The sequence below is a fragment of the Miniopterus schreibersii genome (assembly GCF_964146895.1).
Source record: "Miniopterus schreibersii genome assembly, chromosome: 10".
NCBI lineage: Eukaryota > Metazoa > Chordata > Mammalia > Chiroptera > Miniopteridae > Miniopterus > Miniopterus schreibersii.
In genome coordinates this window covers 68,465,711-68,482,685 of record NC_138110.1, presented here as the reverse complement: position 1 = coordinate 68,482,685, position 16,975 = coordinate 68,465,711, and the positions used below count along the sequence as shown (strand labels likewise).

At 42.7% G+C, this 16,975-nt stretch overlaps 1 protein-coding gene across 4 annotated transcripts in view; it reads right to left on the bottom strand.

Annotated features, from left to right (window-relative positions):
- The window catches only part of PLCB4 (phospholipase C beta 4), a 300,552-nt gene that overhangs the window by 22,095 nt on the left and 261,482 nt on the right, over window positions 1-16,975 (bottom strand). For all 4 annotated transcript variants that reach the window (XM_081150345.1, XM_081150343.1, XM_081150344.1 and 1 more), the window contains exons 25-30: window positions 15,436-15,600; window positions 13,054-13,258; window positions 7,129-7,217; window positions 6,253-6,403; window positions 974-1,023; window positions 501-566 (exon numbers count right to left, since the gene is read on the bottom strand). In XM_081150345.1, coding sequence (XP_081006471.1) covers window positions 501-566; window positions 974-1,023; window positions 6,253-6,403; window positions 7,129-7,217; window positions 13,054-13,258; window positions 15,436-15,600 — 726 coding nt within the window. The remainder of the gene's footprint in view (window positions 1-500; window positions 567-973; window positions 1,024-6,252; window positions 6,404-7,128; window positions 7,218-13,053; window positions 13,259-15,435; window positions 15,601-16,975) is intronic.

Below are 16,975 nucleotides of genomic sequence, written 5' to 3'. Positions count from 1 at the left end.
TTATGCCTTTGAAATAACTGTCAGAAAGGTACATTATACATCAGTGACAATGGACTTCAAAGGGATTTTTCTTTCTTTTTTAAATATGTTTTTATTGATTTTTAGAGAGAGAGAGGGATAGAGAGAGAGAAACATTGATGAGAGAGAAACATCACTGGTTGCCTACTGGGGACCGAATCTGCAATCTGGGCATGTGCCCTGACTGGGAATGGAACTGTGCCCTCTAGGTTCCTGGGTCAAGACTCAATCACTGAGCCACACTGGCCAGGCCCAAAAGGATTCTGCTTTAATTTAATTCCTAACCAGTTAAAATGCACATACTGCTGTGCAGTTGTCTGGTAGTAGTTACTAAGTAGTGTTTTTGGCAGTGAAGAATTCATGGCTCCATAACACAAAATAGTAGTGTTAGGGTTTCATCAGAAAAGCTAAAAGAAAAAACCCCAAGCAAAGAGGCAAACAAAACTACCCCCAAAATATGTAAGTATGCACACAAACTGTACCTTTGCATGTTTCTTCTTTAAAGAATTTAGCTCCTTCTGCTGTTTCTTTAAATGCTTCAAATAGGCCTGTGGCAGAAACAAAGAGCATCCAAAATAAATTTCTGTAGCCACAATGATTACACTTGGTGAAAACAAAGATAGATTGGTTTTGCCAATATGCAGAATATAAGAGAACTTAGGTGAGTATATACAGGACCTATGGACACAGTGTGGAGAAGACCTGGGGGGGAGTGGATGCTGGGTGGAGAGGATCAATGGGGGGAAAAAGCGGACATCTGTAATACTTTCAATAATAATAATAATAATACTTCACAGAAAAAAAAAATCACTGTCTCCTAACAGTGACCAGTTATAAATATGGAAAAAAATAAAAAATAAAACTTAAAATTTAAAAATTAATTGAATAAAGCTGGCTGTCAGATAATTAAAAAAAATTTAAAAAGAGTACTTGGAAAACTACTGAGCAATTTTACCTTCATCTGCTTTAAATCTTCTATCCTCACTTGAGGGATAAGTTCAATACCTTAAAAGAAAAAAAATATTAGACACCATGTATCCTAAAAGTCAGAGAGAATAACTCAAAATAGAAAAGTCACAGTTTTGAAATCTCATCTAAAGACTCTGAAACAGCTTTACAAGCAATGTTATGGATATAAACATCTTAATTTCTTATCCCAAAGCAATGAACTAGACACAGCTGAAATGCTTACTGTCTTAGGTGGGGTTCCCTAGGAGCAGAGCCGGGCACTGGGATTTGAGTGGATATAACTTGTTGAGGGAAGGCTCCTGGGAGAAAGCCTTAAGGGAGTGAGAGAAGCAGAACAGGGCAGAGGAAGCAGCCAGGGGCTAGTTCCAGCCTGATCCTATTAAGAGCTCTTGAGCATAAATGACGCTCCAGGCTTGTTCTACCTTCCAGCAAGGAGTCTGGGCTTTTGCAACTCCATTTCAGTCAGCTGAAGCCTTCAGAGGGTTTACAAAACCTTCCAGGCATTTCCAGGAAAGACAATTCCCATGGTCTGAAGGCAACTCCCCGGGGAGAAATGTGTAGCTGTGATCTGCCATCAGCCAAATAGTCCCAGAAGCTGGGGGATGAGTGCGGACTCCATAAGGGAAATCTGACCAGGCCCTACGGCATCCAATGCAATTACTTTTCTCTTTGCATTTCAAGGCATATCACGCCAGTCAGTTAACTCCCAGCTCTATCCCAACTTCATCACCATCAAAGACCCAAACTTTTTTCCAGCTTCCTTTTTTCACACTTAATTTTGAGCACAGCAAAGCCTTTAACATCCAGGAAATAATGAGATGAAACCAGGATGCTGTCTGGAGGACCTGGAGAAATATATTAGGCTATCCTGCTATCTGAGTGAGCTAGGCCAGGGTTGTCATGGCAACCACAGGTGTAGACGAATCCTGAACCCATTCCATTTGGCTTCTGATTTTCATCTTAGGCAAACAAAATGAATGCACACTCTGTACCATCGCTGGTTTCCATCAGAAGCCCATAGTCTAGGTGTTAGATAGCCAAGAAAGAGAGGCATCACGGTCCAGGCCCTTGTTTTCAGTTTCATTCATTTTAATAAGATGCGCACACCCAGCGCGAGGCTGGCAGGGCTGGAAAAGAAGCATCAGTCTTGTGATCTGAGATAAATCAGTCTTGTGATCTGCAGCATTTTATGTTAGGGGTGTCGAGGAACTATGAGGCTGCTCTCCTACCTCTTAAGTCTGACATCCCAAGCTGATTTGGGCCGAAGAGTGAATCTGGGAAGGCTAAAAGCTCCCTACCTTCGGGTCTCTTTTCTCTCACTATAAAATGAACATATGGGATTGAGGGCATACAAGGTCCTCAAGAGATCTAACAAATCTTCAGAGTGTGACCCCATCTGACGAGACTTTTTTTTGTTTTGTTCAACTAAATCTTGATTAATAGGGACCTACGGAAACATAAGCCTCTATCTCCTGGTTTTTCATTTTTTGAGAAAGATACAAATAACTTGTACAAGTCGTAGTTCCTATAAATGATCGTTAGAAAGAAACACACTCTGCAACAGGAACTGGTACATGCGCAGTTCTGTCTAGAGCAGTGTGTCCGACAGCTCTTGATGATGCAGTCCCTTATCACTTAGACTCCCAAATCTCTCTGGTACCACACCATACACATTATGACAGTCTCAGGCTTGGGTCTCCCTAAGCTCTTCTCTGTGCTAATCTTCTGGGCACCGCTGAAGAAGTAATGAGATGAAGCTACATGGATTTAATTCATGTCACCGATCGTCACCTGGGGCCTGTACGCTCTGTGGCCAAACTTCACATTTCTTAGTTGTCCTATTCTGGCCAGAGGCTAGTCCAAAATGTTTCTATACTTCAGAAACGGATTTATTCTTCAGTTCTGTCTCCATCTTCCTTAGCAGAGGACCACCTGTCCAACTTCTGAGGTCTGATGGAGTCTATCTGTGTTACACTGCAAAAAGGGCCACAATTTCCCCCTCTCATCAGGAGGTGGAGTCTATTTCTCTATCCCTTGAATATGGGCTAACCTTGCAACTTGCTTTGCCCAATAGCACACTAGCAGAAGCTGGAAAACAGCTGCCCTTGACACTCTGCGGGCACCACACGGCAAGCCTATTTAGGCTGCTGGATGATGTGAGACAACTTGCCAACTGAAAGACACATGAGAGGCCATCCCATATTTAGCCTCCAGTCCAACCAACCAGCCACCCACAGATGCATGAGCAAGACACACAGAGATCAGCCAAACCAGCTCAGACCAACCAATCCAATGACACATGACCTCAGTAAATGGTGGTAGTTTCCAGTCACTAAAACTTGAGGTTGTGTGTTATGCGGCACATGCTAACTGATACAGCTTCTGGCAGAGTTCCGCCTTTCCACCCTGAAACTTCTCTTCATTCGTCCTTCTTGACTCAGACAGAACACCTCTATTCCCTCCTTAGAAAGCAGAATCTCTCCTTTTCTCTTAATCCAGCTCTTCCTCAGAGCTTTGTTTCAATAAATACCCCTCTCTTGCATTTTCTTTCACTTTCTTTTCATTGGTTCCTAGCACCATGCTACTGTCCTCCATGACAATCATTTCATACCTTAATCATCAAATTTTTCTAAACTGTTTTCCATCTTCACCATCAAAGCATGTCTTATGCAACATTAACTTTGCAGTCTTCACTTCCCTGGATGATCTACAATACCTTCTCCAAACTCATTCTTCCGATAACATAGATCTGTTTTTTCCATTCATTTCCAAGCATTCTCATATTCCTCTCCCCCCTTCTCTCTGTGTGTGTGTCTCTCTCTCTGTCCCTCCTCCCTCCTCTTGACCTACCATAGCTCTGCTGCCCACGTTTCTGCTCAGATGTATCAACAACAACTTGAACTCAATGACCTCCAGGACCACAATCATTTCACCAAAATCTGTTCCTCCTCTTGACCTCTCTACTTCTCTCAATGGCACCATCTATCTGTAACCTGTCCTTAAAGTCTCTGGGCCTCATCCTCCCTAGGGCCCAATAAGTACCAACTTATACCTATTCTTTCTTTCTCCTATTCTTTCTCCCAAACTACTTCCAGCTTAATCCAGGCTCTCTTTGCCACTGGATGCGTTGTTCATTAATCAGCCATTTACTTGCTAAGAAAAGAGACTGCTAGATTGTTACTGGGCATGGTTCCCAGGATACACTGATGAAGGAAGTGTGCTCTTGCTTGCAATCACTCCTTTCTCTGGCTGTTATCATGTTATATAAATATAATATAAACACATAGCGTGAACAGTGTTATAATAGCAGCACGAATACCGTAATTCTTAACCGGCCCTTAGCATCTATTTCCCCCTTTTCACGAGTTCTTCTGCTAAGACTATATTAAGTCTTCTTAAAATACTCCTTTGACTGTCATTCCCCATTGCCTTTTCAGGGTGGTCCCAGAACCCTTTCTAGGCCAGGAAAAGTGAAGTACTCACCACTACCTATCAGCATTCCTCTGTCCCCTTTCCCTCCAGATCTAGGTTGCTTCCTATGTGGCTTCTTCCCAGTCTGCCTTCTTTTGGCTCCTCCACTATCTATTCGTATTTAAGTCAGACCTATGTTACAAGGCCCAGCTCGCTTGGGATCTCATCCGTAAGTATTCCAAGGGACCCTGCTGGGAGGGATTCCCTCTCCTCTCCTGTTCTGAGGGGTCAGCCAGTGCGGAGGTCTGCCCTATCTTACCTCTCTGGCCACGTGAGGTCTCTGAAGGTGTGAAGGCATGTCTCATAACCTAGCCCTGTCACTTAGAGTAGGCTTCCAAGTCTCCTGAATAAAAGGCCCAAATGAAGCAGTGTGTAGACCCTCTTTCTCAGGACAGCTGCCAAGGAGACTGGAGTGGCAGTGAGAGCTATTTGGCTCCTTCAAATGTAGCCTTTTTTGGAATCGGCGATGAGGCAGTTCCAAATGCAAGAATGTTCCCTTCTAGAACCAGGTTTACTTCTGTCCTCTGTAAGCTGGTCACACTGCACTGTTTTTCAGGCTATTTAACTCACTATAATTACAAATGTCTTTTCACTACGGGTGTGACACAAGAGCTTTCATTAAACAAAAACTCTCCCATTTTCCATGTCCGTGTCTAGCCGAGTGGCTAATGGTAACAATGGCCAGCGCCGGCAGGGAAAGCCCAACGCCTAGATCATTAACTTGCTCCAGGTTCTTTCTGGGGAGGAACAGAAAAACAGCTGCAGGCAACATACAATGTCAGCTGCTTTGTGTGCAGTCATTTTGTAATTTGTTTTATAAAGCTCAATGCACACTTAGTTTCCTGCTAAATTACTATGTTGCTTTGGTTTGGGAAAGCCTGTAGTTTCTTATCTTAAACTGCAGCATTGTGTGCACTAAGTGTAAAAGCAACTTGATTTCCTTATACTAAGGGCAGTGAATTCCCATATAATTGGGAAATATATATACTGAGTGAAAAATCAGTAGGAAAAAGAAAAATTCTAATTAAAGTAAGAAGACTGAGTTTAGTAACGGTCAAGGAGGATATTTAAAGTATTTAATTAAGAATATGGAATGGCCCTGTCCAATCAGAAGGCATACATGGCCGCTAAGAATGGAAATCAACCAGTTAGCTGTTTCTCCACATGCAGGCTGAGTATTAGCACATGGGATACATCAGTCTTTTGCATGACACCTCTTACGATCTTTTGTTTCATCCACAGGTAACCACAAAGAATTGGCCTTCAAATGCCCATCTGATAATTTTAAAAATAAATAATCCCTGGATGCTAAATATCTACAGGTGGGAAAAAACTGTCAATAAGAGAATTTATTTATTTATTTTTTAAGGTTTGGAATTTAGAAATGTCTGAACAATCATGATTCTGTTGGTTCATGGACCTATTGGTTGATCAGGTAAGTATGTGTCTATCGTGGGGTATCCAGAAGAGAGGGGGAGGTGTTAGTGAAATTCCCCATGTGAACATGCTTCAGAAAGACCTGGAATTTAAACATTTTCTAAAACTGTGGATATTGTACTCATGGTAACTAAGGTGCAGGAGATCCAGCAGATGAAATACAAATGTTGCCTGTCCATTAAACAATCAGAGAAATTAAGCATTTCATCCAATCCACAAGAAAACATGTTGCTCTTGAGTTTTATGGGCCAATAAAAATTGGCAAAATTAACAATTCTAACTACCCTCACGAGAGACTTTTTAAAAAGAGTCTAAAATTGCCAGAACAGATAAGAAGCCCAAACAACATTCCTTTACCTTTCTTGGCTTCCATGCCGGACCCCAAGGCGGCCGTGGTGGTGGGTCTGAGCTCAGAGCTGCTCTGTGGGGTCACGTTTGTTTTGGCAGTGTTGGCCTTTCCTTTCTTGTCATTCTTAGAAGTGTCACTGGGCACATCAGCTATGTCACTCTGGAATAGAAATGTTTATATTAACCCAAATGAATGGCACGTCAAGTTCAACTGCCTTGCACACATTGCTGAATCCAGACTGTCCCACTCATCTTCTTCCTTGCAACCTGTCTTCATGGATGGATCTTCACCTGGCAGGAGGAAACATGATATGGTTTCCGCAGGCTCGAGACAAAGGGTGAAGCCAAGGAAAGAAGACCCAGTGCCTTTGCAAGCAGGGTATTATACCTTCTCTTTTATTAGCTACTGGGGAGATTGTTGCTTCCACTCCAAACCGAGGAGCGTGATAAGGGGAACTTTACAATCAAAGAAACAACCACCCAACTGTGCACTGAAATGGGAGAAGGTTGGATGTAAAACTGGTAAAAAAATAACAAAATCATAAACGTCCATTTCATTAACCTACTGAATTGGGTTGGCTAGTATTTCAATGTATCACAAAAGCATCTTATATTTTTATCAATGGATTGTTTTCAAATGGGGAAAGGGTCCCTATTTGTGAGTTAAGCCATGTTGAAGAAGTGGGATTTTCAGGTGGTGGTCACATTTTATTAAATATGCTACCCTCTCATTGATGCTTGAAACTATTCAGGTGAATTGATTAAGTTCAGTTTCAAAAACCTTCTTTGAACCTGTTATATTATTACTTTGTCTTGCTCTTGTAATCACTGTTTGACAACTAAATTTCCCCCACTTGGATGTCTTTACTAACTCTTCCTACTTACGGTTTCGATGCCCATAGCTCTCATCTGGTCTGCTCTTTTTTCCGTAATTGAAAGAAACTTCTTTGGATCTGATAAAGCATCCACAATATCTGGGGAATAAAAAGATCACTGAGCTGTTAATTCTCCATTTTACTAGAAACATCCAGGAAAATGCAGCTAATACACTATTCAGCATCCTGGACTCACACTGCGCCCTCTAAGTTCCTTCTGCTAGGACGTAAGGCAAGCTCATAAAGCAGAGCTAGTTGCTGAAAACAAGAAATAAGTAAAGGCGGGGATCAAGGGCCAGATGATTTTCTCTTATTTTCCCTCTGGTTCTCCCCAAATAAAGCAGGCAGTATGGCAGAGCAATAAGCCACGCAAACTGACTTGGGCTCCTGACAATTTACTTGTGTGACTTTGAGCATGTCGATTAATGCCCCCAGACTCAGTTTCTTCACCTAGAAATCACTGATACCATGCACCCTGCAGGGAACTCTGAGAACTCAGTGAGACGATGAACCAAAGTATTTGAAGCACAGTAGATGCCACAAGCACTAAGTCTAATTTTCCGATATAGAAAGTTAATGCATATTTAAAGCCAATTAGTCCCATGGCAGATAAACTGAAATATTTCTCTAGTGTGTTCTTAGCTATAATTTGCACTTAAAGACAGTAAAATTCCATCTTTTATGTAATATCATTTGAAGAGTTCCAAGTACTTTCAAACAGAATTTCATATAATTTTGCATAATTTACCAATACCATAGAAGGAATAATTATATTTGTTACTTTAAAACAGTATATAATTTACATTTTAAAAATTATGTTTATAAATTTCCCCCTAGCAGAATCACTTTTCTAATTACATTCATAAGATAATTTTTCTTAATTCAAATTCTTTTCCCTTTTATAATAGAAAATAATATATGTACATGATAAATATTCAAATATATAAAGTGAAAAGTAAAAATCTCCTCTCCTGTCAATTCTACACCCAGGGGATAATTACTGTTACCCATTTATTGTATTTTATTTTTTTTTAGAACTCCAATGGGTTTATAATTGTCTCTATTTTTTATTTTTAAACTTCATATATTTTGGAAATACTTCCATGTCAGCAATATAGATCTAGTACATTTTAATATTTTTAAAAATGTTTTTATTGATTTTTAGAGAGAGAGGAAAGGAGAGGGAGAGAGAGAAAGAAATATCAATTGGTTGCCTCCTGCACGCACCCTGACCAGGGGTCAAACCCACAACCTGGGCAACTGGGAATCGAACGGGTGACCTTTCCGTGCATGTGACGATGCTTAACCGAGGAACACTGGCCATGGCAAGATAAACTACATTATTTTTAAAGGATGTGTAAATATTACATTTCCCGAGTGGTTATAATATCTTTAACCAGTTCTTTATTGATAGACTGGTCACTTCCAGTTCCTTTCTGTTATAAGCAGTGTTACGGTGAATGTCCTTGAACATCTCATAGGACACCTTTGCTCATATCCATAGGATAAATTTCTAGAAGTCAGAACGATTGTCCTTTTGGGAGTTATTGCTAATTGCTCTCCACTGAAGTTGCACCAATTTATTCTCCTGCCAGTGGTCTATGGGAAGGTTTGAGTCCAGCAATCACTCATGTCCTAGGAATTCTTTGCGTCATAATGGGGAATGTGGGCAAATTAACCTTACATCACACTCAGGGATTACCACAGATAATTATTTTTTGGAAGTTAATATTCTAGGAATGCATTTATCTATTTTTATCTTTATTTTAGATTAATAATAAGTCAAATATTTTCAAACATACACGGACGTAGAGAGAAAAGTAAAACAATTCCCTATACACTGCTGGTGGAAACCTAACATTTTTATAAACAGTCTGCCACATTTCCTTCATTGAGCCTTCGAAAGGGATGGATTAGAAGCATCTTTCTCTCTTTGCCTAAATATTTGAAGGCAAATTCCAGATATCATAACATTTCATTCCTAATTACTTCTCTATACAACTCTGAAAAAAAAAAAGGGCAACTATGCCAGTCCTGTAGCCAACAGAACTGGCAGTCATTCCTTACTATGACATAACACACGGCCCATGTTGGTATTTCCTCTATTAAAATGAGTTTGTTTGAATCAAAGTCTACACTATGTCTCCGATAATTATGTCTCTGATATCTCTTTTAAACTAGAATAGTCCCTACTATTTATTTTTCATAATGCATGGCCTTGTTGGGGTGACAAGTCTTGTCAAGGTGTCCTATAAAATGTCTTGCATTCTGAATCTCCATGCTTCCTTGTTGTACCATTTAGCTCTAAGGCTTGGCTTTCTCTTTTTGTGAGAATACTGCCTAGGAGGTGCTGTGACTCCATGTGGGTCACATGGAGGCAGAAAATCATGTGCTAAACTTGTCGGGTAGGCTCAGGACTTTTAACCCAATTGTGTCTATCTGCCAAGCGTGAACTGGTTTTTCAACAAATATTTAATAGAGAGAATAACACACTTTATTTATTTATTTAGTTATTTAGTTAGTTAAAAATATTACAGATGTCCCTTTTTCTCCCCAATGACCCGTTTCACCCCATCCCACCCCCTCCCCAGTCTCTCTCCCCACCATTGTCCATGTCCTTGGGTTGTGCATATATGCACATAAATTCTTTGGTTACTCTCTCCCCCTCCACCCACCCGCCCTCCTCCATCCCTCTGACATTCGTCAGTCTCATCTATGCTTCCATGTCATTGAATCTATTCTGTTCATCAGTTTACTAAGTTCTTCAGATTCTACGTATAAGTGAGATCATGTGATGTTTGTCTTTCTCTGCCTGGCTTATTTCACTCAGCAGAATACTCTCCAGGTCCGTCCATACTGTCCCGATGGGTACGAGATTCTTCTTTTTTACAGCTGCGTAGTATTCCATGGTGTAAATGTCCCACAGCTTTTTGTCCACTCATCTACTGATGGGCACCTGGGCTGTTTCCAGATCTTGGCTATTGTAAACTGTGCTGCTATGAACATTGGGGTGCATATATTCTTTCTGATTAGCGTTTCAGGATTCTTAGGATATATTCCTAGGAGTGGGATCACTGGGTCAAAAGGCAGCTCCATTTTTAATTTTTAGAGGAACCTCCATACTGTTTTCCATAGTGGCTGCACCAGTCTGCATTCCCACCAGCAGTGTACTAGGGTTCCCCTTTCTCCACACCCTCGCCAGCGCTTGTTTGTTGATTTGTTGATGGTGCCATTCTGACAGGTGTGAGGTGACACCTCTTTGTGGTTTCAATTTGCATCTCTCTGATGATTAGCGAAGTTGAGCACTTTCTCATGTGTCTCTTGGCCATCTGCACGTCCTCTTTGGAGAAGTGTCTATTCAGGTCCTTTGCCCATTTCTTAATGGGTTGTTTGTGTTCCTCTGCTGAGTAGTAGGAGTTCTTTGTACACCTTGGAAATTAGCCCCTTATCAGATGCATCCTTGGCAAATATGTTTTCCTAGACCGTGGGTTCCTTTGTATTTTGAGGCTGTTTTCTTTGGCTGTGCAGAGCTGTCTAGTTGGCTGTGGCCCCATATGTGAGAATAACACTTTAGCATCCGTGAAAAACAGGACAAAAGGAAACTACTCTAAGATGTATCGGAAAATCCTGACCCTTCCCCAGGGAATGGCATCTGAATTTCAGAGGTTCCTCCTCTGGAACCACCTGACACAAGAAACTGCCAACTATCTGGACACGGGGGCTGGAAAGCAGCCCCGGGAGACGCGGCGCCCAGTGGACAGGAACCCGCTCCCCACCTCGGCCGGGATGTATCTCTAGGCCCAGGGAGGCGGAAAGGGGGGGCAGGCCGAAACAAGGGGCCCTTCCCCGTGCTTACCTAGAGCAGGGAGCGGCAGGAGACAAAACCGACTTAAACAGGATGCTGGTGCTCCCTCCCTGGCTTCTGGAAGCACAGTGTCAGCTCCCTTACTTGCTCTCCTCCCCGCCACTCAGTAATAATAAAAGGAACACAAATGACAAAACCCAGCAAAAGCAACAGTGGGTGGGAGAAGAAAAGTACTGACTGACACTCGCTGGATTGTCATCAGCTTTGGAGCCGCCTCCGGTTGCCGCTGGAGGCGGCTGACAAGGAAAAGCTGCTGCAACGGCCGAGTCCTCTGGCCGAGGCGCCGGGCCCGCAGGTGCAGCAAGGACCACCCCAGTCCTCCCGCTCTCGCTGGGTTTCCCTTTTTCTTTTACCTCGGCCGAGCGCTCCCACTCTGTGTGTGAGTGCGGGGTACACGAGAGGACTGGCTCCTCTACGGTCAGTAGAAAAATAATATTGAAAAGGTGAAACTGAGGCTTCAGGATTCATCCCTCGTCATCTCTCTTCTAAATGTTACCATTTTTTCACATCACAACTAAATTTACGGTAGTTAAGAGACTTAATCTCTGCTCTTCAGCCCAGAGATATTTTACATCTAGGCCACCGAGGAAAACAAAACTACAGTAGTTTCCCATCATCTGTGGGGGATACGTGCCAAGACCCCAGTGGAGGCCTGAAGCTGCAGACAGTGCCGGACCCTATGCGTATCATGTTTGTTTTCTATAAATAGGCACTTATGGTAAAGTTTAATTTATAAATTAGGCAAAGTTAGAGAATAACAACAAGTAATCTTAAAATAGAGTGTAAGTGTTATATGAATTTGGTCTCTCTCTCTCTCTCTCTCAAAATATCTTATAATGGTCTCAGCCTTTCACTTAAAGGAGGCACTTTCCAGCTTCTCTCTGGCATATCTGATTTGCCAGCATCGCTACTCTTGCGCTTTGGGGCCATTACTAAGTAAAATAAGGGTTATTTGAACACAAGCCCTGCAACACTGGACAGTCAATCTGATAAGTGAGGTGGCTACTCGGTAAAAAACAGGGGGAGAAGTCTTTACTCTGGATTCTGTGACTGAAAAGTCATGTCTTTCTGAACCAGCAATCAGTTGTTAAAGTTGAGGACTAGTTGCAGAAGATCTGCCCTCCAGAGCAGCATGCATTACTACCAAATAACCCCCAGCTCCCCAAACCAAACTGTGACGTGTTCCAGTGCAGTACAGAATCACAGCTGTGTCTCAGCCACGGCTACAAGCGGGCACATTTTTGAGCCTGGCTATGGCATATAGTGTAATGCCGAGCACCCTGCAAGGATGCTATGAGGCAGGTAGTATCAGTGTGTTCACTTTATAGGTGAGGAAATGAGGAGTTTGAGAGGTTAGGCGACTGTCCCAAGGTCACCTGGCAGTAGTGGAGCCAGCATTTGAACTGTTGGTTGATTTGATGCAATTACCCTGCTGTACTGTGTCCATTTGGTTGACAGATTCAGAACACTGAAAATTGCTGTTTTTGTTTAATGTTCCTGGCTTCGTTGGGGGTTATAAAAAGTTCGTATGTTTAGGTTTAAGCGAAACTCTCTGACTTGGTCCCGCTTTAGATTCCTCCTTGATGACCTTAGCAAAACCAGAGGTGGTCTTCTGTGGACTGATGACCAGGATTTTTCTGGGAAACTAAACTCTCTTGTGGATTTGGAGGAAAATCCAGGCATGTTGATCATTGAGTTCAATTTAAATCTTTTAGTGATACCAGTTGGTATCAATGTTTCCGTATTACGTCTTCCCCCCTTTGAAAGATGCTCTAAAGTACACCTTTGACAAACATATTTGAAAAAGTTGATAAACACCATAAAATTATAGTATTTTAGTATAAGAACCTTAATAATAATCTAATCTTGCCCTTTCATACCTTATTATGAAGCTTGAGGTGGCCAGTTTTCCTTGGTTTCGTTGAGGCTACAAGAGTCGGCAGTACTGGAGGAACAGACTTTTTCTTAAGCCATCGGTGACATAGTTTATAATCTTGTAATTTATAACCATATATAGATGAATAGATATAGACATAGGCATCATATTTTGTACCCGAATGCTTAACTTACCTCCAAACCCATCAGGCACGTATGTTTTAAGCACAATGTTGCAGAAAATTGTTGGCAGTGATAATGGTTTATTTCCCTCATTTCGAAGGGAAATGTGTCGATAGCCGGCTTGGAGGCCATCCAGCGGGAGGATCCTCTGGCCAATGAGCCTGTTGTTGTCATCATATACTGCTATCCTCAAGACGGCCAGGTCCGGGAGGATTACCTGCGCGTAGAGAAGGGGACTTTTCATTGACTTTTGGAAAGCAGCTCCCAAGAACCACGACTCTGGGAATCTGGGTCACATCCACGCTGCTCTGAAATGCTCCTTCATGGCTGAAAATAGGCCACGATCAATCTGTATGCCCAGAGAATACTGTATACGCTACAGAGCCCCAGCCACTGAGAAAGGCAATTGCACAGATTTCCTGGAAATCACCTCATTGAAAATTTTAGATGGAATGGATGTGAAAGATGACTAGCCCAACCCTTGTCATCTTTCCCAGTCCCCACCCATGAAATGGATAAGCAAAAGGAGACCCTAGAAATAAAGTGACTTTCCTTATTCTCAGAGACAGTCAGCGACAGTTGGGCCTGGCAGCCGGGACCCTTGACTTCTAACCCTGTGGTCTGTCTGCTACTTGGGCTGCTGCTGACATCTAATTCTGCCTGCTTTTTAAGAAAATAGCAAGTACCTTTGAAGAAAAACTTTATGTATAAAAGATAATTTATACATACACTTGAATTCTCCCTTTTTCTTGGTATCTTCAATTTTTAACTTATTTTGAGATATTAAATAGAGTAAGATGGGACAGCTAGAAATATTAACATATAACCAAGACACCCGTTCTTGCCATTCCCAAACTGAATAATTAGACATAAAACCTGAGCTCAGAGTGCAGAAACCCTATTCAGATATAAAAGAGTAACATCACAAAAGAAAGTCCGATGTTTTTAATGTTGTTAATCAGGAGTGCCTTTTCCTGGGCTAAGAGCAATCCAGGACATCACGGCTGCCTGGAGTACCATGTATAAAGCTAGGTGATACAGTGACTACCTAGTTATGCCTCGAGGTCATAGTTTAATTCCAACTTCAATAATATAGAAAGGCAAAAGGCTAAAGCTCAGCCAACTTCAGTCACTCTAGTGTTCTGCACGTGATGAGTGGAGGTTTATTATCTTGCGAGGTTCCTGCAAGGAACAAAAACAGTGACAATGGCAAAGGAAACAATTAAAGTGCTTGATATCAATGACAGGCAATTTAATTTCTGAAGAAGCGTGAAGGATGCAGAATCGGCATTTGTTTCTGGGGCCAGCGATGCCACACGTAAAAACCAAGTTCGGTATTTCCTTACTCGTAAAAACAAGAAACCTCCGCATTTCAAGTTCTGAATGTCTAGAAATGTGTGTCAGGATTATTCATTAGGACAAAGGACACAGGCCAAACGGACAACAGATCCGGCTACAACAAACTGGAAAAGCCAGGGAAGAAAGAAAGACTGCGAGGTGTGAGGCAAGTGGTCCCTCACTCTGACAGCAATGGAGCAGGTGACATGTGGGGTCTGCAGGATAATGGCATTCTCCTCAGAGGGTGGACCTACATTTCAAAATGACCTGTTTCATCGTCGCTACTTTGATTTCCCCTAAACTGGGTCTGTGACCAGTCAGTCTATTCTGAAGCGGATAATCCCCACTGGTTGAGACAAGAAGCCGGTGGTCTGGGTTGCATGACACACAAAAGGAGCAGGAACACCTGGGCAGCCTGTACCTACAGAAGCAAGACACCGCTGTGGTCAGGGTAACAGAGAAGGTGAGAGCGGGCAGGCATGCTCGGACGCAACTCGGCCAGCGGAAGCAGTTTCCAGCATATTTTCAATTGGCAAGAGAGAAACAAAGTGAAAACTAATTACAAGACCAAACGCTGAATCATAAGACAGAATGACTGTGATTGTTCCTAGGATCCACTTAATATACTGAAAAAAACCCCCAAATACCAAAGGTAGCACATGAAGCACAGAACCTGCGGGTATCAGAGGTATCACACTTTCTGGAGACACAGGACACCACCGGCTGACCCATTTCAAGACACTTATTGGCCTTAATCATAGTGAAACGTCTACCGGCCCTCCTGGCTGAAGGAACAGTGTAAGCTCTGCAGGGTGATGGTGCCACCAGCAAGGACACGCGCCAAGCAGACCGCAGGCCTGGGGCGCAGGCACTGCCACGCAGGACACGGGCTCCTCCGAGGGGGAGGGCAGGTAACGGTCTTCTCGCGACAGCCCCAGCATGGGCCCACCAGAAGAAGAGAAGCACTGTGGCCGAGTAGCTGTCCTATCCCTCAGTGTCCACGCGTGGAACAGGCCCCGAGTCAGCAGAGCGGGCCTGAGCCCCGCAGGCGCCTACCTTCCGAAACACGAACGAGTCCTCGTTGTACACGGGGTTCAGGCCGTTGTTCATCACCATGCGCGTGCGGAACTCCTTCCGAATGGTGTCCGTGGGCAGGCCGTACATATCCACTTCCACGTACGTGCCGATTTTCTTATCTGACAAGAACTGACCCGATATGACCTACGGCGACAGGGCAAGAGAGGGGCACAATCTGCGGGGCCATCAGGAGCGGGGAAGAGTCATGGGGTAAGAATTTCTCTGTCTTTAGAAATTTTAATCATCTATGGAGATAATGGCTTCACTCTTTATTAAACTAAAACATCGGTGAGCAACTACTCTATGCAAAAAAATACCACAACTATTCTAGGCAGAGGCTCTACCCTCGAGAACTGTCTAGAAAGAGAATGAAAATATATACGAATCATATAATACAAAGAAATAGTGCCTGCGCCTATGAAACGGAGTGATGTGTTCAAAATGCCCTAAGATCACTTCATAGCTCCAGACTTCTGCCGGACTGTACTTTTACGGAATTCTTTTAAAAGTCTTGAAAAGACGCACACAGAAAGAGAAGCAATGCTAAAACCTGCCGGGCATTCTTTACCGATACTGACACCAGTCGGCTATGCTATATACTTGTAAAGACAGCATTAAATTCTATTTATTATAAAGCTATGGAAAGACTACTTTTTCATTTACTTTCCAAGTGACTATAGCCATTTATCAGTTTTTTTCATATTATCTACTACCTAATAATTTTGAAACGGTTTTGAGGTATAACTGACATACAATAACCTACATATTTGACGTGCACAGTGCAATCAGTTTTCACATGTGAGCACATCTGTGGAACTATCACCACCATTAGGACCACAAACATTTCCATGACCCCCAAGGTCTCTGCCCTTCTGTCATCTCTCCCTCCCTCCAGCTCTGCCCACTGGAAACCACTGCTTTACTTTTGGTCACTTATACCTTAGTTTGCATTTTCCAGAATTTTGTATAAATGGAATCATATAGTGGGCATTTTTTTTCATTAATAAACTTATTTTTTTTAGAGCAGTTTTCCATTCCATTTGGCACAATTGAGCAGAAAGCAAAGAGTCTGCATGTACCTCCAGCCCCGACACACGGCTCCTGCGCTGCGCACCTCTCACCAGAGTGGTACCTTTGTTGCATCAACAAACCTACGCTCACACTATCACCTAAAGTCCACGGTTTACATCAGACTTTCACTCCTGGTGGCGGACGATCTATGGATTTGACCAAATGTAAAATGACATGTTCTGCCATCGCAGTACCATACAGAAGAGTTTCGCTGCCCTAAAACCCCGTGCTCTGCCGATTCTGCTCCCCCGACCCCTCGACGCATGGCAACCACTGGTCTGTTTATGTCTCCATCGTTTTGGTTTCTTCAGGGTATCACATAGTTGAAATCACACAGTTTGTAGCCTTTTCAGGCTGGCTTCTTCCCTTTAGCAATGTGCGTTTGTTTCCTCCGTGTGTTACCACGACTCAGTTGCTCATTCCCTTTCAGCACTGATTAAAATTTCAT